Source organism: Accipiter gentilis, chromosome 34, assembly GCF_929443795.1.
Source record: "Accipiter gentilis chromosome 34, bAccGen1.1, whole genome shotgun sequence".
Classification (NCBI taxonomy): domain Eukaryota; kingdom Metazoa; phylum Chordata; class Aves; order Accipitriformes; family Accipitridae; genus Astur; species Astur gentilis.
Window position 1 is genome coordinate 15,409,778 of NC_064913.1, and position 27,305 is coordinate 15,437,082.

General features: G+C 42.4%; 1 protein-coding gene across 1 annotated transcript; it reads left to right on the forward strand.

Moving 5' to 3' along the window:
* SLC17A8 (solute carrier family 17 member 8) lies at nucleotides 1-25,660 on the forward strand. Its single transcript, XM_049792365.1, has 12 exons — nucleotides 1-519; nucleotides 7,512-7,764; nucleotides 10,081-10,199; nucleotides 12,790-12,904; nucleotides 13,378-13,465; nucleotides 16,213-16,299; nucleotides 17,116-17,255; nucleotides 18,846-18,995; nucleotides 20,602-20,734; nucleotides 21,365-21,475; nucleotides 22,857-22,984; nucleotides 23,608-25,660. Exons 1-12 carry the CDS (start codon nucleotides 377-379, stop codon nucleotides 23,944-23,946), a joined length of 1,806 nt encoding a protein of 601 aa, XP_049648322.1. The 5' UTR covers nucleotides 1-376; the 3' UTR covers nucleotides 23,947-25,660.
* Nucleotides 25,661-27,305: the final 1,645 nt, after the last annotated feature.

The window sequence follows — 27,305 nt, forward strand, 5'->3', positions numbered from 1 at the left end:
GATGAGCCCCAGCCAGCCAGCCTGAGGTTGGTCCCTGGAAGAAGCAGCCGTGTCCTGCCCGGGGACCCCGACCCGCCGCAGCCCCCCCAGCCCGGCACCAGCTGCCCCTGGTCGGGTCCCCGACCCGGCGCGGATGCTCGGCGGAGCTGCTGCAAGTGCATCGCCAAATGCCTGAGCGCTTCCCAGGGGGGTCCGCTCCAGAGCTCTTCTCCGCTGACTTTCTGGCTTTGGAAGATCTGTTTTGATTTTTTAATATTTTTTTTTAATTTGTCTTCCATGCGCCTTTCTTGAGCAACTGGTTGTTATTGCGGAGGTCACCGAGGGGACCGGCGCAGGCTCCCCAGTCTGGCATCGGGAACTATGCCAGCAGAAGTGAATGCTTGTTAACACAAGGGATTTCCCGAAGAAGAAAGACAAAATGCCTTTCAAAGGGTTCGGTTCGCTGAAGGAAAGATTTTTTAACCCGGGGAAGGAAGAGGTGAAGAACACCGTTAGTGACTCGCTGGGGAAACTGAGAAGGTAAAATCCAACAGGAAATTCCCAGACAGGTCCATTGGTTCAATTTATTAAAGAGAAATGAAGTATAGAAAAATGTATAAACACAAAACAGAGTTTAGAGTTGCAAAATTATTTTCTGAGTTCAGATAGTGAGACACCCCTTGCTGCAAGACAGAAGGTGGAAAAGGAGCACTGTAACAACAGCAAGTGACTATAGATGATAGAATATTTATATTAAACAAAAAAAAGGTGAAAACACGTTATAAAATAGCGTTCTAATATTACAAAGAGCATGAAAAAAGTGTTTTTAATGAAAAAACTCTTAAATAACTAAGTGTGAATAATTCTGTGGTTTAGCTTCCATGAGAAAAAGTGATGATTTAATGGGAATTGACACTCTCAAATGATGCCACTCTTGAAATTAGACTTAATGTTCCTAAATTACAGGGGCTTTTTTGAAAATCTTGCTCTGAATCAGTAAGAAAAAACATATTCAGTAGAGATGTGTATGTGTGTGTTTACTGAGACTAACAAATTAGAACAGGGAGAAGCAGCTGTTTGCTAGCAAAAAAAGAGAAAAAAGGTTAAAGATTTTTATCTTAATTGACAGTTTACAAAACAACAAACTGAAAGATTTTTCTTTTTTGAGATATGAAAAGATGATGTAACAAATGACCCGTTTCATAAAGGGAAAGAGATTTCTCATTTAAATGGAAGATTATTTCTATTAGCAATGGCCACTGACAACATTTATTTGTCTAGTCAATAGATGAGAGCCAGAGGGTTCAGTGGCATTTCTTGCATGCTTGATGTGAAGTGTTTAAAATCTTTGTATGGATCAGGCCAACATTTTAACTGAATGTATTTTTAGTGATTGAATTGTATTTTCTTTCATATCCATCCCTTTACCTTCTTTGGGGAATGCTGGTTTTGAGATTTAGTTCTTGGAACATCTAAACATGCCTTTGATCACAAGAAAATGTATAATAATTTACATGTATTATACTACAGCATGTATATACAGGAAAATAAGCATGTACACTTTTAAAGAAGTTGCTAATATGAATTGGTAGATTGCCAGTTACACTATTTCTGTACCATGTGAACAGAGTGTGTGTTCCACACAGTTTCAACTTAACTTTTCTTCATTTACAGTGTTATAGTTGAAGTCAGACATTTTGCTTTTTTTACCTTTATCATACACTACAGTAATTCCAGGGATTCCTTTTCTTTTAAAACATCAAGTCATTTATTCAATCATAAATTCTCTTTGCTGTGGGCTCTGCTGGCCAATTTGACCAAATACACGTAGGGTTTGTATTTAGTGAGTATGTGATGCGGCAGTACACTGGGTTTGCTGTGTGGAAAAGGTATGCAAACTTTAAATTATCCAGATTACTCTTCTCTTGTAGCTGTGTATCAAGGATGTCATGCTGGTTCCTACGCAGTTGATCGATAGTACTGGCATCCAATTTCAGCAACATTGCTACTGCATCAAACCAGACCGAATCTGAGTTGAGATACAAGAAAGTTTGCTGGACTTAACTATTTTCTGTTTTAAACATACGTATACCAGTGCCTTTCTTAGATATACTAGCCAGTGGAGGAAATAATCCAAACAATAAAAGTTCTTTTACTACGTCTGCAATCAGCTCTAAGTAAGAATTGCTGCAAGCTGAGCAGTCTCTTCGGAAATATGCAGTCATATTTGAAGGTGTCTGTAAGGAATGAAACATGCATATTTTTAACTTGAAATTCATTCTTTACAGTTTAGCCTACAAATGGGAGCAGACGCTTCTTTTTTACGTGAGGGTATATAAGTATATATACCAGCTGCAACCTTGACTTTGCTCTTCATCCAATCCAATTGACCTTAATATGGTGTAAATCAGCAAAGAATTTGGTTTCTCTTCTAGCATTTGATAGGTGATTAATTATATTAATGTGCATTTAGATTAGGTGGCTAAGTGTGATTTCACCGACTGCTGTGTGTTGATGTGGGATCCAAACTAGCAAAATGGGTAGAAAAACACCCTTTAGCTTTGGTAAATACGACGAGTCTTTGCCTTCCTACCACATTTTCCCTCTCTCGCAAACAGCAGAGCAGATCCAGAAGTCAGTGTCTGGCAACGCTCCAGAGCCATCGGCCACAGACAAGTTCAGGTGCTAAAGCACAAGCAGCTTTAGCTGCAGAAAGCAACTTACTGCCTCCTCACAGGTGTGCAGCAACCTCAAATTGTTTTGTGGGTGCTACAAAACGAGAGTCTGCCCACAGGAGCTGGATCCTGGAAGGGAGGCGAGGGACTGAACTGGTGAGAGCCGAGAGGCGTCCGTGCTTTAGGCTGTTGCCAGCGGTTTCATTTGGGAGAACTTAGAAGACATTTTAGAAAATGTTTTAGAAGTTTTGTACAAAATAATTTTTTTAATACAAAATGGGGTTTGCTCTTGATTAGTTAAATACAGTAAGGCAGCCAAAAAAAAAAACCCAAACAATTTAGAGGATTCAAGGCTTGGGTGAATGGGTATCAGAGCTGGTGCTCTGCAAGCCTTAGAAGTTTCCCAGAAAAGAAAGCTTCTCCCGCAGGCACAAACACTTGGGGGCTTCTGTGAACTTAGTGCAGTCAAAGAAAAATTAGTGAACTTAGTGTAGTCAAAGAAAAATTCATGAACTGAAGAAGAATCTCAGGCTCTGCCTGCTCTGAGGATTTCAGGAGTTTTGGGCCAGCTAATGGCAACTGTGAGCTTACTGATTAAGTGGGAAGTGACTAAGTGGGTTTACAACTCAAAACCGCCACCGTTAATGTGAAACGTCGTATGGGCCATGTCGCACAGCTGCTGTACGTAGTCTGATGTCCCTTGATGAATTAGCCAGCCTAAACTGCTAAAAGCTGCAACTTCAATCTGGGTGATGCACCCTTGCATTGGACAGGACTCCTCCACTGGATCATAGGCTCAGCCCTCTCAAATTTTTCTTTTGCACACAATTCCGGAGAGTTTAGACCCGGCAGTGCTCTGAACGCAACGTGGGCTGTCCAGACTCGGGTGGTTCGTGAGTCTTAAAACCGTGTTGGTGCTCCAGCACCCACGGGGCATCCCATCCCCTCCCATGCACCGGCGCTGTGCTGGGGAGAACCTGCGAGGCTGCCCGGGAGCGCAGCACCGGTGAGACGCAGTCCCACGGTGCCTACATCTGAGACACGCCACGGGTTTCACGCAAACACCACGCGAAAAAACAGGCGGAGAGGTCCCACGCACCGGGCGACTTAAGAGGGTTTTGCCTGTCCCTACTGGGATTTTGTACCGAGGCACCAGTGGCAGGGTTTGGTACGGAAAATTATCACCTGGGCAAATCCTTAGAGAGTTAATGAGGTTCTAGAAGATTGCATCTGATTTTGGATAAATGATCTTTTTCCATAGTCATTGTGTAGGTTTCCGAAGTTATGCCGGGGTCGTCAGTAATTGCTGCGTGTGATGACTGATGCTGGATTTGTAGGTGTGAGGTTTGAACGCTGCGTATGATTGTGCTGCAGCTGCCTGTGAAAGACTGTAATTATCTGGTAAAAGTCGTTCAAGGATGTGCTCTAACACGTGGCAAGTATTAACATTTGCCCGTTATTGTAAAATCTATGTGTTTTTATTCAGATGAAATGAAATGGTGTGATTCTAGCCCACCTACTTTATAATTTCAAGAAATAACTATTTCCTATGCTAAAATCCCATAAGTACAGATTTCTGAATGTATATGTGTTCTAGGGATTTTATTTATTAGTGATAGGAACTTTGGAAATTTCTTTCATTCTTCCAAAATTCCGTATATGCCAGACTAGTCATTCAACAAAGAACAGAAATTTTGCATACAGTTTTTACAACATTTGGGCACAGAACATGGATGCAGACATCCTCAAATAGCTTAGCTCTTCTTACTTGCCAAGTGTTGTATGTTTGCTGAAAAAAGGAAACAGATTGATGTAAGGACTGAACATTTCCTGTGCTGCGAAATGCTCTCCTGGGTTAGTCAGATACTTAGAGGAGAGCACTGCCTCCGAAGCAGTTTTCTTCTAAATCATTGGTGTACAACAAGTGAAAATTTTCAGTGGCACTACCAAAATATATAGATCAATTAGAAGAGATATTCCTCATCTCTCATGGAGTTGCCATACCTTCATTATGTACCTGGTCAATAAAATAAAGCCAAAAAGCTAGGTCAGACACTGGCTCTGTCAATGTCTGCACTGCTAATGCTTCATCCCGGCTCCATTTTTGGACTGCTATTGCAAAATAGTTTTCTGCAAGACAAATCTGCTAAAGAGGGGTTAACATTAAGCTTTGGGGGTATGAAATATACTCTGTGGATTTGGGGTCATGGATCAGTCCTCAACTTGCTTTTGTTAGTGGGGGGTGAGAACAATAGCAAAGCAATTAATTTCTCCGCAGAGGCAATGTTGGCCCACAGCGCTAGTCCTGGCTCACCACTTTGAGCAGTGAATTTGGAGCAGACGGATGTTTTCATGCCTATCTGAAGTGACAGCCAGCTGAAAATGTCCAGATCAGAACAGATGTTTTGGCTTTGCATGATGTGTCTAATCTTTGCCAGCTGCCCAAAATAACGCACCAATTAAAGCCTAATGTCTCTATTATAAATAGAGAGCCTGGTAAAGGTATAAAATTTGAGAAATTGTGCTTTGATTTAATTCAATCAGTATCTTAGATTATGTTAGAGGAAGACAATTAAATTACTTCTTTTGGTTTGTTAATAACTCAATTTTGAGATGACAACAGTTCTAAAAAATAATTAGTCAAATGTCTTTTCACTTCCTGAGGTCTTTATTTTTGATTTTATTCTGTTTACACCTACCTATATTAGCACACAGAGCATGGAATATACAGTGACTTCTTTTTAAAGTGCCTGACTGCATTACTCTCTGTACTCTCATTTCACTAACAAATGCTGTTTCCCTGCCAGTGAATCATAAGATCTCAATCACGTTCAATAACACCACAGAAATATCACATTTCCTGTTTTACCTTGCTTTAATGCAAAGTCTTCCCTCCAGCCTGACAATGAGCTAATGATCTAACTTTGCAGTTAGCGCTGATTTGAGCAAGGGATTAAATCAAATAATCCCGGGAGTTCCCTTCTGGCCCAAAACACTCCGACTCTAGTGGTTTTCGGAAATGTGAGCTGATGGACTGTAACATGCTTTTTTTCTTTTTGCTAAGACTAAGGCTGAGGTAATGGCGATGTAAAAGGAATAATATAGTAAATGATGCACCAGTTAGCCTGTAGCTCTAAGGCCTAGAAATGCTGAGATTTTTAGGTGAAACTTCATAGTGGAAAGATATATTTAAGTCCACTGAAAGCACCCCAGGAAGCCATACTTACCACCTGTATTTGCAAAACCTTTAGTATAGAGCGCTATCTGTTAGATTATGGGTAATATGTTAGATTTAGAGCAACCGGAGAAAGCTGTGATTAAACCAACACTGTTCTCCCAAAAGTCCCAACCAGCCACTGTGTAGATCAGCCAGGTGTAGCCCATCCATGTATGCTCTGTCAACATTTCTTTATAGCCGATTTTTGTACGGAAAACCAAAGTGCATTAGATTTCAAATACACTCAGCTAGATGTGTGAAAGAAGGAAATAAGTTACTCCTTATCAGAAGAGAGTGAACAAAGTCATTTCATCATCTTATATGGCAAGCTGGGCTTCCTTTAGATTAAGTAACTGTTCATATTTTCACAGTACTGAGAGTAACTCCACGGCAGGCACAAAAGGAGCTGGATCCTGAGCTCGCTGCTTCAGAGCAATGCCAAAACTGAACGGCTTCCTAATGGAGCTGCTGATCGAGGTCTCCCTTAGTAAACAATTAACTTTAAGCTCGTGGGTAGTGTTCAGCGGGCTAGTTATGGATTCACAGCTAAGCACGTGCTTAAATCTCAGCATGTCAGAAACCCTGTATTCTGCATTTAAAACTAATGCATGGGAAGTTCATGTTAGGAAAGGACGTATTTAGCTCCCGTCCAGGGGTGCGTGTTCAGTTATTTCTCACCTCCCCTTTCCTACCAGAGACATCCCTTGGTCCTGTAGCATCCATGGGACGTTAATAGCTCCAATCAGATTGGGAGACCAGATTAACTTTTAATTGCACTATCATGCGGTTCCAGATTACATAGAAGTGCCATTTTGTTTAATGTGAATCTCTCAGCCAGGGTGCCTGTGAGAAGAGGAAAGGCTGAGTACGCAAAGCTGGAGGAGCTGCTGCACTCCCATGTTGGTTGGTAGCTGATGGGCAACCTCTCGCAGGCTGAAATGGCTGGGTACCATTTGCTCCCATCCCGAGTAAATGGGCGAGCCCGCATCCCTGGCACCTTCCCTCCCAGTTCCTCCCAACTGCGCTCCCATTGCCACACCAGGTCCCACCATTGATCCCAGGCAAAGCCCTTTCAGCCTCCGCTGCTGAGGAGTGGTGAATCTACAGCCCGGAAAGTCGCCGTCTTCCTTCAGACCTCATTTTGCATTAAGTATTTTACAGAAAGGGCAACACGTGTGACAATAGGAGTTTCAGGGGTTCGCTTTGAGTAAAACCATGCTTTGTGCTGTATTTGCCCTTTTCTTGAAACCCACTGCCAGCTCTGCTTAGTGGATTTAATTAGAAATTACGATCAATTTCTTCATATGTATGTTTTCCTAACAACCAGCAGAATTTATCACAACAGAGCTCAGTTTAGCTCACATAATTATGCTCATGAATAGCCTGTGAACGTTTTTCCAGCTAGCTGCCCGGCTAGGCAGCTCGGATTTACAAACTTCAGAGGTCGTTCACGATAAAATGTCGTCTATGTTAACCTTTCAAAGCCTGCCCAGCATTAACTCATCACACCACCAAGAGACAAACGCCTTGCAAGGAGATGGTTTAGCAGCCGACTGGAGCACGTAAACGCCCATCTACATTTCAGCAAATTTTACTGAGACGCTGAGGCGTTTTCATTTTCTCTTTCTTCATCCATTTAGGAAAATCGATGGCACCAACGTCGAGGAGGATCACATTGAGCTGACGGCAGAGGGGCGGCCCGTGCTGGCAAGCCCCCGCAAGCTGGTACCCTGCGACTGCTACTGCTGCGGGCTGCCCAAGCGCTACATCATCGCCATAATGAGCGGTCTGGGCTTCTGCATCTCCTTCGGAATTAGGTGCAACCTGGGTGTTGCCATCGTGGAAATGGTGAACAATAACACGGTTTATGTTAACGGCAAACCAGAGCTGCAGGTGAGAAAACGTCCTCCTTTCACTGTTCTGAGCAGACACCGTTGCAAAATCGTCAAAAAGTAATGCGTATACGTAGGTCAAAAAGTAATGCGTCTACGTAGATCAAAAACTGAGGGAGGGAGACACGTGAGTCTCCATTCACACAGACATGTAGGTGCTTTATTCCTATTTAGGTGTCAAAGTCACATTGAAAATCTGTAAGATCTGATGATTTGCAAGGTCATAGAGAATGTAAGCAGCAGAAATGAGAACTGAATTGGCTGGCATGTCTATCAGGTCACTGATCTTTCAGTTATAGACAGATTTTTTTGCAGTGGCAGAAGCTTTTACTATTTACTATCTCTCAGGGAAGTGCGCTCTGATGCTGCTAACAGAAGGAATTATTAATTGCTGTATGTAGCGCTGCACTCGCTCTATTCATATCAGTAGATGACTTTCAAGACCTTGAAGTAGTCACTGGCAATAAGGCAACAGGTTTTTACAGGTTATTGACAATGCGGATTGCTGTCTAGAGGTATTCAGAGGTAGGTGCCAAGCTATTTTCAAATTTGCAGTAGATGGCATGTGGTTCGCAGCAGATGCTTACAAACCTTTAACAAGGCACCCAGGGAACTGTGGGTTCAATGCATACCTTAGTTTCCCCAGTCCTGCCTTGGTAAAAGGCTGAGATATCATAAGTCCTTTCGTGGACTTAATGAACTTGAACCTTTACATTTCCTCTACTTGTTGACTTTTTTTGGATATATTTTGGAAATTTTTGTCCTAACAAATTATTCACAGCTATATTGACTCTGACCTGATGATTCCCCATGCGCTGAGGTCTAGGGGAAAAGCTACTACAGAAGGACAAAGTATCACCAGACCCTCCCAGGGAACGGAGGCTTCCCCCAGCCCATGGATACCCTTTGTTTGTCTGCACATTCCCTAAACCAAAACACGTCTCCCAGAGAGGCAGATACCTTCTGTCAAGTTTCTAGTGATGAATGAATAGCTGTGCAATTATTCATCAGCTTTTAACTATTCATCAGATATTTTAACTTCTGGTAAAGAAAAGTGCAGAAAGTGTCTATAACAAATTTCCAAAGTTAAAAACATGTCTGCCCGCATGACTTGTGGTATAGGAGCTGTTGACCTGCAAAGACCAGAGACGATGTTTATGATTCTAGAGCTGGGGGGTCAAATAAATCTTCCTTCCCTTCCCACATTATGCCATGGTCAGTCCTTCAGTGTTTTTCTCTCCCCTTCCTAGCTATCAGGCAGACTGGTGCTAATCAGACTCAATAAACCCCACAAAGATTTACCAAAGTGAACAAAGAGTTTCCTAGGGGGGAGCAGCTCTGTGGAAAAGGACCTGGGGGTCCTGGTGGACCACAAGCTCAATATGAGCGAACAGCGTGCTGCTGCGGCAAAGCAAGCCAACAGGATCCTGGGCTGCATCAACAAGGGCATCCCCAGCAGGGACAAAGAAGTCATTCTCCCACTCTACTCAGCGCTTGTGAGGCCACAGCTGGAATGCTGTGTTCAGTTTTGGTCCCCGCTATACAAAAAAGGCGTGGACAGGTGGGAGAGAGTCCAGAGAAGGGCCACAGAGATGATCAAAGGACCGGGAAGCCTGCCCCATGAGAGAACTGGGTTTGTTCAGCCTTGAGAAAAGAAGGCTTAGGGGAGACCTTATCACCATGTTCCAGGATTTAAAGGGGGGCTACAAAGAAGATGGAGACTCCCTTTCTACAGGGAGTCACATGGAAAAGATGAGGGGTAGTGGGTACACGTTAATCCTGGGGAGATTCTGACTGGACACAAAAGGAAAATTTTTCACAATGAGAACAATCAGCCATTGGAACAATCTCCCCAGGGAAGCGGTGGATTCCCCAGGACCGGACACTTTTAAGATTCAGCTGGACAGGGTGCTGGGCCGTCTTGTCTAGACCGTGCTTTTGCCAAGAAAGGTTGGACCAGATGGTCCTTGAGGTCCTTTCCAACCTGGTATTTTATGATTCTGTGATTCTGGTTCTTCCTCATCCGCAATCTCCTCTCACCAGCTCCTGCTCCTTAGACTTGCTGCTGAATTTGTATTTATTCAGCCTGATTCCTGTTCCCTGTGATCCCGATGGGACTTTGTGGTTCTATACTTCACCCCGGAGCAGGAGAAAGGAGGTGCCTGCATAGGCTGGGAAGCTCAGCAACACCAGCCAGCGTAAAGAGGTTGCTTTGATTTGGAGGATGGGGAGACTTCTGTATGACTTCCAAACAGTCGTTATCTTACAATGAGTATGCTTCGTCTTACAGCATTTTTTTTTTCTGTTTCCTTTACAGAAAGCTCAATTCAACTGGGATCCAGAGACGGTGGGACTCATTCATGGCTCTTTTTTCTGGGGTTACATCGTGACACAAATTCCAGGAGGGTTCATCTCAAACAAATTGGCTGCTAACAGGTAAGAAAACAATAATCAAAAGAATTGAGCTTTACAGCCTGATGCCTGTTTTACACTGTTTAAATGATGACTACCAAAATAGTGAATTAATGTGTTTCAGGAATACACATCTGAAAGTGAACGTGCAGTATTTATGTCTATAACCAAAAATGGGACCAGATTTCCATTATGGCTCTATTGCTGATTCTCCCAATTTAGCTTGTTTATCTCAAATATTTACACATTTCTTTAAACAATAATGCTTTCTGGAGAGTGTTAGGAAAATCACACCTAAAGCTTCAGACAATGATTGTAGCATTTGTCTTTCAGAAGTTGCCTTAGTGCTTTTTAGCTTAACTTAACACCAAACAAGAATTTTCCGACAAAATTTGACCTTCCTCCTTTAAAAATTCCCTATGGTCTGAAGCTGGGCATGTAGGAATTACAGAACTGTTTATGTTCTGAAGACACAAATCCGTCCTCATGCACACGGATATCCTCGCCATGGCTGCATACAGTACTGACTGCCATTAGGATTGCCTAGAATTTCTAATAGAGCCTCGTGATTTCTGTTTGGTGAACTCTGAACATCTGTACAGATTTCTTCTATGCTCATTGTGTTTGTGAATTTTTTTTTAATTCAACTGCTTTTGGAAATGAAAGTAAGAAAAGTAGCTAATTTTGCTAAAGCTAACTTTGGTTTTGGACATGTTCCAGAACTTGGAACATGATCATAAGAGAGAGGCAAATTGTCTGAAGACAGCTGGTTGTGAATAAGATCATGAGATGTGCATGTTAAGGGCGCTTGGGATCTTCAGATAAAAGAGATGGTTGGTACTCATTTCATTCTCTGCAAACAAGACATGGCCTATCTACAAATGCTTTCAGAATTGGAAACGGGCTTTAAGACCGGTTATATAGTGTTTTGCCCCAAATCAAAGTACTTTGCTCTCTGCATTCTGCAAAGAGCTCTAGGGGTTACAAGGCTTCCTGGGCGTTCTTCCCACCCATACGCCCTGACAGAAATGACTCCAGGACAGAGTCATCCCATAGAATTGTCCAGAAGTTCAGTCCCAACTCCCCTCCGTAACCAAAAGTTACTCAGAGTTCAATTTACACTGCTTCTTCAACACTACTAACATCCTCAATTATTCATTTCTTTACCACACAAAAGTGCCTAAGCAGAGTATTTTTCCGTCTCCTGAATAAGCCAAACAAATTAGCTAAGCTTAATCATTTCCCCAGCCTTTCTAGTCTTGCCACCAGCTTTTGCAGCAGAAGGGCCTCAAAACACAGATGTGCACGCTGTTGGCTGAATAATTCAGCATATTATTAGTTTGGCTCTTGTTTCCTTAATTTTCTTGCAAACAGTAAAATCAACTCCGTTTACACTGTAACTCAATGTATTCTGTCAGCAGACTACTTCCTTAGGTATGTGTTGTGCATGTGCACAGAAAGCTGTATTTCTGTCCCCACAAGAGTTTCAGACTCAATCTAATGCTATATTACAACATCACACTGTAGATTAGACTATCCTAACCGGGTTTAGGAGTAGAATTTGCTGAGGAACAGCAATATCCCAAAAGCTGAGCTCAAAGAGAATTTCTGTTTGCAGTAATAGGATTCACAGGTCTGGCTAACTCCATGTTTTTCCTTTATTCCTTGTTTACCCGCCCTATTTCAGCTCGGGTAGATTCATCACCGTTGTTTGTTACTGACACGGGGCAGTAGGTGCGCGCCACTTTTCGGTTAAACGTAGGAAAACCCGTGTCCACGCTGTGAGAAGCTGCCGCAGGCTGCGGTGAGCGAGGCAGACGCGGTTTGGGTGCTGCCCCAGCGCCTCTGAGCAGCCTGGACCTTCAGGGATGCTGCTTGGATCCGTTACCACTACACAGAGGTTTCTGCTGCCTGTGTCTCTAATGGGTACTGACATTTGGGAGTCTGCAAATGATTTCCCAAAGGAGCCGGGCCCCGGGTGCATTTAGAGCTTCGACTGACTTGTGCCCACCTGCAGCAAGGGCTCTTCCCAAGCGGGGTAACAAAACGTTGATATCATGTTTTTCACAGGAGTCGTCTTGTAGAAATGCCCCTTCTATGTTATAGTCACAAAGGGCACGTGTAGCTGTTATTTAGAGAAGTGATGTTGGAAAGGAGTTGACCTTCAGCAGCCCTGTTATACATGATAGCAGCAGCAAGTGGGACTAACCAACATGTTCGGAGAGGCACTTAAACCAGACTGTAGCTGATTGAAGTTAAACCCTACTGATAGAACAGAATTGAAGTACTTCCCAGAATAGGACTGCTTCTCTCAGGTCAGGACTCATACAAACAGCCTAGCCTCCAGTACCAACACCTGTATCTATTCTGCTGATACAAAGAAAAATCCAGCACCTTTGTTTAAGTATGTATAAAACTTGTTTTCCATTCAGAGAAGAAAATGTATTGACCATATAGGGATTTATCCCCTTTTGGCAATAAGAGGACTTTACAAGCATTTGGGTTGGTGAGATTGTGGTACCTGACACTGTCTCTGCGACTGTACCCAAGAACAGCATCACTTCTGAAAAGTAGACAAAAATTATATTCCCTTTCATGTTACTTTTTTCCATAGGGTATTTGGAGCAGCTATCTTTCTAACATCTACACTGAACATGTTCATCCCTTCTGCTGCCAGAGTGCATTATGGCTGTGTGATGTTTGTAAGAATTCTGCAAGGTCTGGTGGAGGTAGGAGCACTCACCATTTTGGTCCTTTCATACATCATTTGCTCTTAGAGATTTGGCTCTAAAAAATCATAAGATCTTTTGGCCAAGGTTTCTGATGAATCTACATTTTTACTTGTTACTCATATTTAGGATGACAATTTATTAATCATAGCAGTTTATATTTTAAGGTTTACTCGAAAAGAAGTAAAAAGTTTAGGTTTCTGGTGCTGCGGTTTGATCTATTTTGGTTTACTTTTGCCACCCTCTGCATGTACCAAACAGCATTTTTACCCCAGAACACATTACCATTGAAGTGATTATCCAAATTAGTTTGACATCTTCATACCCAAACAACAGAGCTCTTCCCGGCTTACCTAACCCTTCCTACATCATTCCGCGGTGACAAACAGCTAGACAGGTTAGACAGTATCAGCAACTGCTCGAAGTAGGAATGCCGTGAGAGCAATTCATACGATGTGCGAAATGTCTGCCAGGGCGTCACCTACCCAGCCTGCCATGGGATGTGGAGTAAGTGGGCTCCTCCGCTGGAGAGAAGCAGGTTGGCCACCACATCGTTCTGCGGTAAGTTCATGGGCTCATACAGTTTATGTAAGTACATATTCCTGTTAGACGTATTTTATTCGTTTCGTGATTTAAAAGAGAAATGCAAACCCTCTGCCCTTCGCTGCGCCTGCCCACATACCCATTGGGCTTGTACTCCGCGCTCAGGAACCTGAGAGTCTTTTTGTTTAATAGGTCACCATTTTATCGTTGAAAGCCAACCCTCAGAACGGCTCTCACAGTAAACTAAAATGGGTCTAGAGGTGTCACGTGGGAGAAATCACACTTTTTTTTTTTTTTTTTTCATTTGCTCCATCCTTAGGGATTCCGTTTGTTATACGTATTGAATTGACCCTCCTAAGCAAGCACGCACTTAAAAAAATTATCTTCAAAGGACTTGAATACTTTAGGCTGGCTGCTCAATACAGTGCAGCGGAGGTGATGTAACCTGCTGCCACTGGCTGTTCTGCTCCACTGTTTTGAGTTACGATCGGGCTTGTACTTTGCTCTCTTCTCTGGTTCCCCTTCCAGTGCTGACAGGTGGCTTGTGGGAAATTTCAGAAGACTTTGGGGACAGGAACCTAGTGGAAAGATGGGAGAAATCAAACTTTCTCATTGCTTTTGGAATGTTTCTAGCCTCTGGCAAGAAGCTTAAACCTTGTTATGAAGCAGGGAGCAGGAAAAATACTGAGGTTTTACACCTTGTGCTTCAAGGAAGATACCCTCTTTTTGCTTACAGACATGCTAAGAAAAAAAAAAAAAAAGTCTTCTACTTTTAATTCCATCCTCCAGGTAGCAGGTTTTGCCACAGGTCACTCTGTGATACCACAGTTTCTTGCCAGAAAAGACTACTGTGAGTGTCAGACCTGTCTGGCCTTTTCCCAGGTCTAGTTGGAGCTGTGCCCTCCTCGTACACGCTCCTACCTAAACTCTTCATCTTCTTTTGGTGACCCTGCAATCTTCAGTTAGCTGCTAATTCCAGGGAAAATGGTGAATGTTAGTATCTCCTTACCAGCTCCAGGCTGGATTTGGGTACGTGGTTAAATGCCAGGAAGGTAAGGCATAACTCAAATGTAGTCCCTCTGTCTTTTTACCTAAAAAGTCCAGATGTGAAGAGTACAGGGCAGGAATGGTTCTGCTGTAATTTCAAATGCGCTGTGTTGGCAATGAAGGAAACGACACTTCTCGTTACTTCACTTTCCCCCTAAGATACCCTCATCATCTGTATTTGGGGTGTCCCTTCCCATTTGTAACAGGGAAATTGGAATGGTGAGTGGATTCTAATAATACTGGAGAAAAATCAGAAATGATAGGACTTTGAAAAATAAGCAATTGGGAAAGGTGGAAGAGAACACAATGAAAATAAATGTAGATGGTGGGGTAAAGCCAGCTGAAGATGAATGCTTGTAAGAGAGAATATTCATAGAAAATATACAAGTCAGAGAAGAAAAAAGTCTGTCCATCAGCAGTGGAACTGATAGTCTAGGGAAAATACAACTCTAAAATACAAGAAAAAGGGTAAAAGGAGGAGTGAAATAAGAGAAAAAAAGCAGCTTTTCATATCACGGGAATTTTATTTTTACTACAGATGACTCCAGGATTTAGTGATTATTTAGGTGTTTCCATTTTCTGTAGAACAGGCTAAAAGAGAAGCCCGTCCACCCTCAATGCTCTCTCCTTGAAATCCTAGCAGCAGGTAGAGAAAGCTCCATCTTGCAAAGCAGCACCTATTTTAGTGGCTACAAAAAAGGTGCACAGGAACAGTGGAAAAATTAGGAAACCCCATGTTAACAAGGTTCCTGATTTCGCTGACTATATTCTTGCCTGGGGCTTTGCTATTGCTGTAGGAAAAATGAATTACAGAGAGATGAGGGAGAACAGTCACCGTGAACCATTGTAGAGAAGTATTTGCTAATGAGTGGAGCGTTACCAAATGTTCTCTAACAAAGTATGTTATACTCTCAAAACTACAAGTATGTCATTTCCTAGAATAATTCAAAGCAGCACTTCTTGCATGTGAAGCCACTGGCACCGTCTTGCACTGAACCTAAATGTCCAGATCGCATGAATTCTCTGTAGGGCCTTCATGGAAATTCCTTTCCAAGCACTTAAATGCTCATTTCTTTCTACAAGTCACTCGGAAGTATATTTCACGAGTATTATATATTTCCTAATCAGAAACCTTGGCACAGACCACTTTCTTATCCTTTTTTTCCCTGTCAACTTTCGCCTATTTATTCCGGCTGTTTGTTCACGCTGCTGATACGAACTAAACATGATTAAACAGACTCAGGGTTGGTCTGAACACCCTCTTTGCTAGCAGCACTTGTGGGATCACGGGGCGAGAGCCACGACAAGACCCTCCCAGCATATCTGCAACCATCAGGATTTCTGCACACCAAGAAGGCTTCTGAAATTTGGGGCATTAGCTTCTCTGGAGCTCACCTCACATCCCACAAGGTTAGGAGGGATTCCCCACTTCAGTGCATACCGCCTGCGCGGTGGTTTACCGTCAGTTCCAGCTTTGCAAATCCCATTTAGCTACAGGGCTCAGCCCTTCTAGTTGCAAAATGAGACCAGTGAGGGCCAGTCCTTCCCACCACCCCGAGCTAAATTTTACAGTTGCCATCCCATTGCCCACGGGTGCCCATCACCCAGAGGCGTCCCTCCAGTTCTGCCCCCATGAGCACCTGCCTGGATCATCTGCACTGGAAGCTGGGCTCGCCTATCGTAGCTGACATGTTTTCTTAATCCTTTTTTCTCCTCAGGGTCTTACGCAGGTGCGGTGGTGGCCATGCCACTGGCAGGTGTGCTGGTACAGTATATAGGATGGTCATCGGTCTTCTATATTTATGGTGAGTTGCTTAACCTAAAGGATCTCTGTGACTAGACTGGTACTGCCAGCGGTTTTGTTAAACTTGTATAACCAGTATGGATCAAAGCTGTTTGGGGGAATGAAGATGTCGCAAACGGGTATTCCAACGTATTCCCTACTTATTGCAGCTTCTGAAAGCTTTTATTTTGCAATCATCTGTTGTAAAATGTTTTAAAATTGTAATGACCGGGCTACAGCCCATGGTCTCCCAGTGCCAGGGTAGGATGCAGTTGCAAAGGTTGCTCTGTACACAAACACTCACGCGATGCGTGTCCCGGAGGGCACGCTAACAGCGAACGCTGCAGCATGTGCTGCTGATGGGAAGCCGAACACCTCCAAACCCTTCTGCCCTGAGACCCCTGCCCCTCGCTGCCCACCCCCGGTAAATGCGGCACAAAGTGGTCTCGTCACAGGGGTACGACCCAGTGGCTGTGCTGGGACGCCTCGTGCTTCCCCCGCCGGCACACGACGGGGCTGTCTCAAACCCGGCCTCGCACATCAGCAACCCAGTTACGATGGGTTTTCTCCGTTTTCTCTGGAGACACATAAAAATTTGCTTCTGCCTTTTCGCTGCTCCGTGCGTATCATGTAACACAAGTGACAACATGCTCACATGCTTTGGAAGCAGGCATACAACACGCACCGAGTTAGTTATCGTATTTTCTTTCTTCCCTCGGCATGTTTTCTACACAGATTTGGTTTAACTGGCTCTTGAAACAAACTTCAAGGCCTGAAGATACTGAAGTGTGGCTTTACTGGCTTTTAAAACCGAGATTTGCTTTTCTTTCCTCTGCAGGAATGTTTGGGATTGTTTGGTACATGTTCTGGCTGCTTCATGCCTATGAGAGCCCCGCTGCACATCCAACAATAACCAACGAAGAAAAGATATATATAGAAACAAGTATCGGAGAAGGAGCCAGCCTAGCTAGTGCAAGTGTAAGTAAAAAAGGCTTTTCTGGTTATGATTTGTGAGCACTTTGCACAAGATGAGCCTGTGACTGGATAGATACTCTTGGCCACCTATGAGCAGCAGAACTATTTGCTGTTGATGTTTAGGGGCTTTTCCTGTTACGAAAATTACAGGACCAGGCTCACGCAGCTGGACAGGATGAGTTCGGCTGCCAGGAAAACACATAGTGCTGTTTCAGCTCTTGGCTTATAGATCCTCCCCAAGCTAGGGAGGGAAAGGAGTGGGCAGAGAGGGGAAACACCGCGCTCTGATCTCCTGCTCTTGAGTTACTGTCATGTTTGTTCTAAAAAATATTAACAGAAATGGCTAAATAAGAAGCTGGCTGCAGATGTTATATTACCCAGCTGCCTTTTGAGCTCTTATTAAGGATGATTGAAATTCTGAAAGCTTAAGGACAAGGTTTCTGCCCTGCTCAGTCTCACAGCAGCTCAGCTCACTGTTCTAGGAGTTCTCTCCTCTCTCTGAGAGGATCCTGAAAACTCAAAACTAAAACCTATTTTCCCATCAAACCTCTCTCCATTTCCTCAGATGACTCATTTTTGCTAGTGGTGAAAACCAAAGCTGTTTCTTGATAAAGTGTTCCTTCTTGGATTTTACTCTAAAACATTCCAGAGCAAAATAACTCCGAACTCTTTTCTCTACACATTTTGTGTAATAGCCTTGCTGAGAGTATACCAGACTCTCCTTTGGGGCATGCTCCTGAAGTTTGGCTGAAGTCACTCAGGTCGTGGCTGGAGACACACACACACACACATATTCCAGCTGATGGTTTTCCCCTTGCTGTACAGTGGTTTTACTGCAGAGGACACTGCCACCACCACCATGTGTTCACACACGACCACAGGCATATGGTTGCCCATAGAACACAACTACCATCTAAAAAAAGAAAGGAGAATGTCAGTGTATATTGCCATAGTTACATATTTCAGCTTCTGATTTGAATTCTATTATAAGTGAATAGGGCTCTGAATTGGTTTTTGTTCCTGCTGTATGGAGTATTGAGGCATAAATAGACACTGGAAATGCCAAAAGCAAATTAGAGAAATTAAATCCTCTGCCCCAGACTTTTTTTTTGGCTGAATGAAATGAACTGGGTTGAAGCAGGTAGCTACCTGGTGCTGCGCTACCACATATTCCTTAGCTTGGATAATCCTTTCGTTCCAATCCTTTCAGTGGAATGTCTCAAACTGCATCATGCCAAAAAGTGGGGAGTAACACACGGTTTTCTCTAATTTTCTTTGATTCTGTTATTGTTCTTATTATCCCAATAGCAGGATTCCAGAAGACCTTGTGTAATTTCAGTAAGTAGAGCAATAAGAGTACAGTAGTCATCCTAAAAATCCTAACTATTCTAAGAAAGTTTCTTAACTTGACTTTTGCCACTACTCCAGGAGACATCTTTCACTTGCATTGTAAGTGACTTGCAGTGTAAATTGGATGTAATGTACTGGATAGTCCTGATACTAAAAGATACTGGGCTCTTTATCCTGCCTTCTGCTTACTCAAACATGTCTTCTTTTTTTTTTTTTTTCTTTTTTTTTTTTTCTTTTTCCTAGAAATTTAGTACTCCCTGGAAGAGGTTTTTCACTTCAATGCCAGTTTATGCAATCATTGTGGCAAACTTTTGCAGAAGCTGGACCTTCTATTTGCTCCTTATAAGTCAGCCTGCTTACTTTGAAGAAGTCTTTGGGTTTGCAATAAGCAAGGTAAATGTCTGAGATGAAGCAGTGACCTTCAGACCTTACCCTAGGAGATGCAGAGCGCTTGAAGATCCCCAGATCTCTCTGGAATCATTACAGTAGAATATTCACAGTAGTTGGGATGACATACTTCTGGTGATCTGCTAGAAATAAAAGCTTGCCTGCATCAAATTATTAGCAAAAGGAAAGAAGTGAAAAGTTGTTTTGGGAAAGAGCTGATTAAAAAAAACATATATCATGAAAAACACAAGGTAAGTAAACAGAAATGCACATTTTGTTTAGTGCTGGCAGTTTAGCATTGCTTGCCAGGTAATTTTTATCCTTTTTTTTTTTTTTTTTTTTGATTGACAATGAGGGATCAAATTCTTTATGGATTGATATTCCCTGCCACTGCCATTTCATTAAAGCCAATATTGTTATACTCCCTCTTCAGAGGATGAATAAGGACTTCAGAATATTTGTTCCAGAACAGTTTTCCCAACATTCCTTTAAAAGAACTACTTGCTATATGGTAAAATGTTTTCAAGCAAGTGTAATCCTGCAAACTGATAACAAGCAACATCATTATCTGTGTGGCCTGGGAGCACCAGCATGCCCAGGTTCTGCAATGCTGCCGTGGTAGAAATGATGCTCTGAATGGCCAAGCGCAGCATGGAGATGAGGAACAGGGGTATTAAGACAAAATAGGTTGGTTTATTCTGAATTGCCTTTCATAAATGCTAGAGTTGCACCTCTGTGCACCTCGCTAGTAAAAAACTAATGTAAAACTGACTCAGTGTCAATGTAACTTGAGGAATTGAACTTGAGGAATGGAACAAGCCCATGCACCGCTACATGCTGGGGGGCCACCCAGCTGGAAAGTAGCTTTGCAGAAAAGGACCTGGGGGTCCTGGTGGACACCAGGTTGAACATGAGCCGGCAATGTGCCCTTGCGGTAAAGCAGGCGAATGGTATCCTGCACTGCTTTAGGCAAAATATTGCCAGCAGGTAGAGGAAGGTGATCGTTCCCCTCTACACAGCACTGACGAGGCCGTACCTGGAGTAGTGTATCCAGTTCTGGGCTCCCTAATACAAGAGAGAAATGGACATACTGGAGAAAGTCCGATGACGGTCCTCAAAGATGATTAAAGAACTAGAGCCTCTCCAGTTCCTATGAGGAAAGTCTGAGAGCTGGGACTGGAGAAGAGAAGGCTCCGGGCAGATCTCAACAACGTATACAAATATCTGAAGGGAGGTGCAAAGAAGACAGAGCCAGGCTCTTCTCAGTAGTGCCCAGTGACAGGACCAGAGGCCATGGGCACATCCTGAAACACAGGAGGTCCCATCTGAAACACTTTCTTACTCTGAGGGTGACTGAGCACGGGCACAGGTTGACAAGAGAGGTTGTGGAGTCTCCATCCTATGGTCACCCAGGTCTTTGTTGCAGGTTCTGTTGGAGGAAAGCTCTGAAATCCTCCCACACAAGGATTCAGGATAAAAACATGTCCAATCGCGGGGGCAGGGGGTGGGGGAGGTGGAGGGAAGAGTTGAAGAAAAGGTATGGTTCCTGTTCTCTTCCCCCTAAATCTTGAGGGAAGACACGAGCAGTTAGCGCTCATTTGTCTAATTGCAGGTCGGCCTTTTGTCGGCGGTTCCTCACATGGTCATGACAATCATCGTACCCATTGGAGGGCAGCTAGCTGACTTCCTACGGAGCAGGAAGATTTTAACCACTACCACTGTAAGGAAGGTCATGAATTGTGGAGGTACTATTGGATTCTGAAAATACGATATTTCACTTGTGTGCTGCAGCTGATGCAGATACCATAGTTTGGTCCACGTTTAATTGTAACAAGAGACAAATCGGTCTAGATTGCATCTGCAGCTGGTTAATCTGAAACGTTTAATGGAGAGCTGATGTGAGATGCCCTCATGGTATACATAACCTCATGTTAGATGTCCTCATGGTATAAATAATAATATGGTAATAAGAACTGGCCCAGAACTGATGAAACAGGCCTCATCCTGCAATTTCATACAGGCAAAGCTAACCACGTACTGCGGTGCTTTTTTTCCTTTCCCTATCACATTTGTGAATTTTTCAGCACTTTGCACAGAGTCACTGTCTCCTTGTTTCCCTGTACTGCTCAGTGAGTTAACTTCACCAACTGCTTGGGTCATTTACACAGCAATGAGGAGAAAAAAGTACATTCTCAAACAATAAATATTCAAATATTTCTGTGAATCAACAAAGCTGCCAAGTATGCTCAGGAATAACTGTAAGATACGAAAAAATTTTGTCTCACTTTAAGTTGCTATTCTGGCTAGACCTTATTAGTATCTCTATGACCAGTAGTAATTTAAATGTAATTTATTCCCCTGTGTTTCCTTTGAAGGCTTTGGGATGGAAGCAACCTTGCTTTTGGTGGTTGGTTATTCTCATACAAAAGGTGTGGCTATTTCCTTTCTGGTGTTAGCAGTAGGCTTCAGTGGCTTTGCAATTTCAGGTAAGAATTAGTCTTATTATTGGTTTTACTGTTAGTGATAAAAACGACGTTGTTATCCTCACTGTTGTTACTGTTATTGCTTCTATTATTCTCTTTGCTCTTAGTGTGGCTGCTTATGGGGTATTCCCTACTTCTTCCCATATCAGAAATGATTTACTTCAGTATCTGTGAAACATGTTGCACATAGGACATGAAGCTATGAAAGAACCTATCGATTCCAGTTTACATCAGCTTTGTGCTGTTATTTCCTAATATACTTTCACAGTGTCAGCCACCTTTTCTTCTTCCATAAACAGTATCCCTAAAAGGAGAGAGAGACTTTGGAACAAATAGTTTCTCAAAGGCTATCAGTTGCAAACCCACTCCCAGCCCTAGGGGCCAGTTTCTGATTTTAGGTCAGTCCTCTCCCTGTTGTGTCCTATAACCAGCCCCGCTCCAGAACGGCCGTTTCTAACACTTTCATGGGTCTCACCAACCTCACGCTGATTTTTGTAGCTCCACCAGTACCATCATTATTAAAAAAACCCCTTTTGTTATGAAGATGGAAGGCCATCAGCTAGCAGACTGCCAAGAAGATGGATCTGTTGAGCAAAATTGACCAGTAAAGTAACTGCTGGTTTTCAGTTGTGTCAGGATTATGCCGATGGGAAGTAGTTTTGCTGCTCAGTTATGAGGTGTTTGCATAGCAGGCCATTTCTATCAATCAATTTTTATTGCAGGATTTTCCCAGTACTCAACTTTTACTGTATTTAATCCCAGGGACTTGGAATTCATCATCTTTTCTTGTCATCATTCGTAGCTTAGATGACTAATTTTCATTACCTAAAGCAAGATAATTATCTGAGCTGATTTTTACTATTTGTTTTTATTTCTTAATAAAATATGTACCCAGAAGATATGCTACAGTAAGGGTAATTATTTTTCCTACTGGTTTACGTTCTGCTTTTTTATCATGTTGTTAAACTGCTATTTAAAGTACTGGAAAATGAGTATTAAAAACCACTGCTACCTAAATAAAAATATATCAGACATTTGACAGACGTGAGGCATTCATCCCTTAATAAAAAATGTTTGCTGAGTGCATTGTTTCAGTCTGACAAGGTGGGAAGCACAGATACTTTAAACGAGGCCAAACCAAACTGTATTTTCTATACAACGTGATCCCCGTAGGTGGGGAAAAAAGAGGTTTTGAAAAAGAATAAAGCATTGCAACATATCTTCCATCTTTATCACCAAGAAAATACTACCCTTCCTTCTCATATATTTGGTAATGGTGTTTCCTACCTTTTTCAGGCTTCTTCAGCCAGAACGGCTGGTGAAAGCCCCGTTGGCCTGGTAGCACAAAGCTGTAGAGTTGACCGTTGCCTCTCATTTGTTGTAGGATTCAATGTGAATCACTTGGACATAGCCCCGCGTTACGCCAGCATCCTGATGGGGATCTCCAACGGCGTGGGGACGCTGTCGGGCATGGTGTGCCCGCTCATTGTGGGTGCAATGACGAAACATAAGGTAACATTTCTCCATGTTTTCTAGGAAAAGGATTAGGTAATGCAACAAAAGTTAAGACATTTCGAAGCTTCCCGGGAACTCCACTGCATTATCGATCTCTGCAGCTGTTTTCTGTTGTTGTTTATTTTAAACGTTCACTTTTACAATATCACAGGGGCCAGATTCTCAGCTATTATAAACTAATTATCTGTGTAGGGAGATATTATTTTATACAACCTGAGGCTGGGTTTCTGTAATATGTCCATACTACTGGGTAATGCTTATAGGACTTGGGAAAGTCCTCTACAATGCATCCTCAGTAGGCTTCCTAACCAATCACTGATCTACGATAAAATTAAATTAGTTGTTAGAGAAATCCCTGCATTTCCAACTCCATGAACATTTCACATCCAAGAGAGAAACTTCACTGTGAGGGAAAAAAAAAAATCCCATGTTTTATCTTATTAGCTGTTATGAAAAAAAAAAAAAAATCTTCACAATGACTCATAAATTGTTCTATATGTAACATCAGGAATCAAACAGTGATCACAGTCATTGTTCAATATGTGCTAATTTATGGTCTAATTCAGAGAGCAATATATCTTTTCACTGCAAACTTAATGAGACCTGCACCGTTCTTTCAGACCCGGGAAGAATGGCAAAATGTCTTTCTGATCGCAGCCCTGGTGCATTACAGTGGAGTGATATTCTACGCTATCTTTGCTTCTGGGGAGAAGCAGGAATGGGCTGACCCTGAAAACCTCAATGAAGAGAAATGTGGCATAATTGATCAGGATGAACTAGCTGAAGAAACAGAGATGAACAATGAAACTGTTGTAAGTCCAAAGAAAACGTACGGTGCTACCAGTCAAAACAGTGAAGTACAGAGAAGGGAATGGAGAAAGCAAAGGCAAGGAACTCAAGACATGGAAGAACAGACTTCTTACCATTATGAAAATGGAAATTTTCAAGATTTGTCATAATACTTGAAATTGTAAGGTTTGTACAGCAGCTACTCCCATCCCCCCTTCTGCCTAGCTGCCCAAATCATCTGGTATCCATATTTATTTTCTTATTCAATCGTGTAACATCTGGCCGTGTGGCTAGATACAAGGGGTGGTAGTTCCCTTCTAATAGCAGGGAAGAGGGCTAACGACACTGGGACTGGGAGAAGTGATACTAAACCCTTGCTCAGCCGTTGTATCCCCCCGGAGGAGCTCCTGCCCTCGTTAGCAGATGACCAGCCCTGGCAGGGCTCCTGCCTGGTGCAAGCCTACGACTGTAGGAGCAAGGAGCGCCCTCATCTTCTCTCCTGAACAGAGGAGGGACAAGATCATACCAGATGGTGAATCCACAGTGATATATGTAATTACTAGGGCTCCAGTGGCGTGAAAGTCTGCCCTGAGTGGCCCTGATTTACCCTTTTAGGATTCCAGTAGGTTGGCATTTGAGCTGCTTAACCCACGTCAGACTGCAAGCTCATGCTGAAAGAAAAGCGGGTTTATGGCAGTAGGCTGTAATTAGTTACTAACGGTCACCCAGCTACAAGAAGAGCAACACGTAGCAGAGATGGCACAGTGTTGCTTCAACAGTTCCTTCAAATGGATTGACACTCAGCTTTATATGCATAGCCCACCAAGTCTGGATAAGGCAATAAAATGGATACTTGTAAGATTTCTCCCCCTCCAAAGATTTTGTGCTGGCATGAAATAATTTTGAATACAAAATCATCGTTAGTGATGCAATATTATTAATCCTTATGAAAGGAAATCTTAGTCCTGGTGGGATTAGGTTTCTCACTCAATTCATTATTGCGAAGTAATTTAAATATATTTTTCTAGTATTATACTGATAGAGTTCCTGGCCTCAACCCCAACAGTCCTCATTTAGGTGAATGAGCTTACGTACACGAGTAAAGTCTTTAGTTCTGGATCTGTAACTTTTCAATGCCTCAGTCTTGCTGTCGCTACAAATGAAGTCCTGTACCATTTGAGAGTTAAGAGAGTATCTACGTCTGAAAGTAATTTTCTTTTGTCATTGGTATATGTTTGACAGTATAAAGTGGCTTTAGCCCTTTTCTACCATTTTTAGAATCAGCCAGTGGAGCATGCTGTATCATCTCAAGCAGCTAGCTGCAACTCAGAGACTCACTGTGGCATTAATACTCTTTTCAGAATGGAGAATTTCAGTAAGCTGTGATTTAATTTGTCGTTCATTATGATTACTGCCTCATTAAATTCAAGTGCAAGCTATCCTGTCTAGCCTACAATGTGCTTTGTGATGCTTCAGTGTTCTTGTTCTCATGTACCATGTATAGCCACTGTGATGCACACGAGATTTGAACATTTCTAACATGCTTTTTGCTATTTTGTTGAAGTGCAATTGAACACCATGAGTGGAATTACACTTGTACATTCATTTGAATCCACGGATGATTTATCTTCCCTACAAATGTAATTAAACCGGGAGACCAGGAAGTTAGCTGATGCTCTTTTCATGTCTCTGGTTCCTTTTCCACCCAGAAAAATCCAATCTACAAGTATGTATGGATAAGAAGCAAAGTGAGGTGAATGGATGCATGCCTAATTGGACTACAGTGAAGACTTTTAAATTGATAACAGCAGATAAATTAATGATAGGAGTATTGTTAGTACAGCTCAATCCTACCTTGAACACAATGCAGTTTATTAATAAGGCACTCTGAAAAAAACCTTACAGCTTTATTCTGTTAGGACAGAAAATATTTTTTTTTCAAAATTCTAAACTTAGTTTAGACTACAGTTGCTTAAATCACTACTGACATTTAGAACAGGTATAAGAAAAGATCTTTCTTGCAGGTTATAGTCAACATTTGGGGATTTAAGTGGCAGGAGCTTGAGTCAAATGTTCTCACCAGTCTGTCACAAAAGCTGGACCAGCTGCGGTCAAACTATTTTGCAACGTCCACCACACCTTAATGAAAGAGAGAGGGCCACTTCTTTGCATATGTGCAAATCAAACAGCTTCTTCCTCCCTCTCCAAGCACATAGCATGCATGTAGTTGCTACAGGAACTCTTAATAGGGAAAATCATATTACGAAAGGATTTAATATAAGAACCTGTGTGAGTATAATCTGGTAGAGAGGAAAGAGAAGACCAGACAGTGGACTATTCCAGAAACAGTAATGTTTTTTTGAGAAGCATCATCATTTTCCCAGTAATGATAAAGGGTAACTTTCCTGTCTCTCTAAGAGGAACACAAAGGGAGGGAATGTTGTTGTTACGACAAAGAACTACAAACATCCCAAGAGTTTGGGAAATGGCCAACTGGCACACGAGAGTTCAGTTGCCTCTCTGGTGAATGTAGCTGCTATTTCTCACTGTTATAGATACGTGCCACAGCTGGCACAAGTGATACAGTGAGGAGCTCAGTTTAGCAGGACCGTTTTGTAGCCGCATAGAGACTGCGCCGATTTAGTTCAGTGGAAATTTGACTTCAATGGACGTTTGAGCATTATTTAATGCCCTGAAAGAAATGGTTTAAAAACATTTGGACAAGCTTTTGCATTTCAATAAGCACTTCCTTTCTTTTCTAAATTTAACTGCTTCCAGAGGCAGAATATCATCTCTAAGCAGTTAAAGTTCTGTACGGACCACAATGCTTTTCCAGGCAATCGCATTCAGATGTTTGGGCTGCCTTTCTCCCTTTCCTTTTCATCTGTTTAAACTGTTCAGGTGCATTGCATGAAGTGTAAACAACAGCACCGGTTGGAAGTTAGTTTTCTTTCCTGGAAATCTTTGTTACTTAATCAACTCTTTGATCTACACTTTGTCTTCCACAGTGCTGTACAACCAAGAGTAAAGCCAACCTACTGGGATCAAACAGGCTTTGCAACTCCAGTTTTGCTGGATGTCTCTATCTGCAACCTGGTCCGACAGCCTTTTCTTGTGGGATCTGAGAAAGAGCAATCACCAAGGGTGTTTCTGCTAAAACTGCCTTCGTAAAATATGTTAGAATTTGGAACATTTAAACAATATCAGGGAAAGAGCTGGCATATCCCAACCTGACTCCAAATAAGTCATGGCTCTAATGCTAGTGGATGCAAATAACTCACATGCTATTTTCTAAGGAGAAATATTAGCTTGATTAAAATTCATTTATTGCATTAGTTGCATATTTTTCTGTCCCCATGTCCAAAATATTTTTTTGCACATTTTCACATACAAGGCAGTGCTCATACACTCAGATTCTGATTTGAAAATGGCTTTCTGATTGCAGAAGGAAGCAAAATTTGGTTTATATTGGAAAAGAGTAAGAGTCAGCTCTCCATAATGTGAAATGGGAGAATAGATAGGCCACAGA